Here is a 283-nt window from a genome sequence, read left to right as displayed (position 1 = left end):
CAAAGGAGACTCAGCAGTGGGTAAAAATGGGACACTACCAACCCATAATTGTGGAGATGCTCTCCAACCCTGCCTTTCATATGACATCTGCTGCTTGCTCTTTGGATCTCTCTTCCCTTGCTCCTATTGAACAGCACATTTCCTCTCCACAGTGTGCTGGAAAGGATGTGAAAGCCTTGGTTGACACAGGCTGTCAGTATAATCTCATCTCTTCAGCCTGTGTGGATAGATTGGGGTAAGTAATCACTTGTACTGGGTGGAATTCAGATGCCAATCACTCTTT

At 45.9% G+C, this 283-nt stretch overlaps 1 protein-coding gene across 1 annotated transcript in view; it reads left to right on the top strand.

The window, feature by feature from the left end:
• The window catches only part of NRIP3 (nuclear receptor interacting protein 3), a 14,510-nt gene that overhangs the window by 10,279 nt on the left and 3,948 nt on the right, over positions 1 to 283 (top strand). The window contains exon 3 of the mRNA XM_006905623.3: positions 153 to 235. Coding sequence (XP_006905685.1) covers positions 153 to 235 — 83 coding nt within the window. The remainder of the gene's footprint in view (positions 1 to 152; positions 236 to 283) is intronic.

The sequence above is a fragment of the Pteropus alecto genome, unplaced genomic scaffold (assembly GCF_000325575.1).
Source record: "Pteropus alecto unplaced genomic scaffold, ASM32557v1 scaffold461, whole genome shotgun sequence".
NCBI lineage: Eukaryota > Metazoa > Chordata > Mammalia > Chiroptera > Pteropodidae > Pteropus > Pteropus alecto.
The sequence above is the reverse complement of the archived record's forward strand: the minus strand, read 5'-3'. Positions and strand labels throughout refer to the sequence as shown.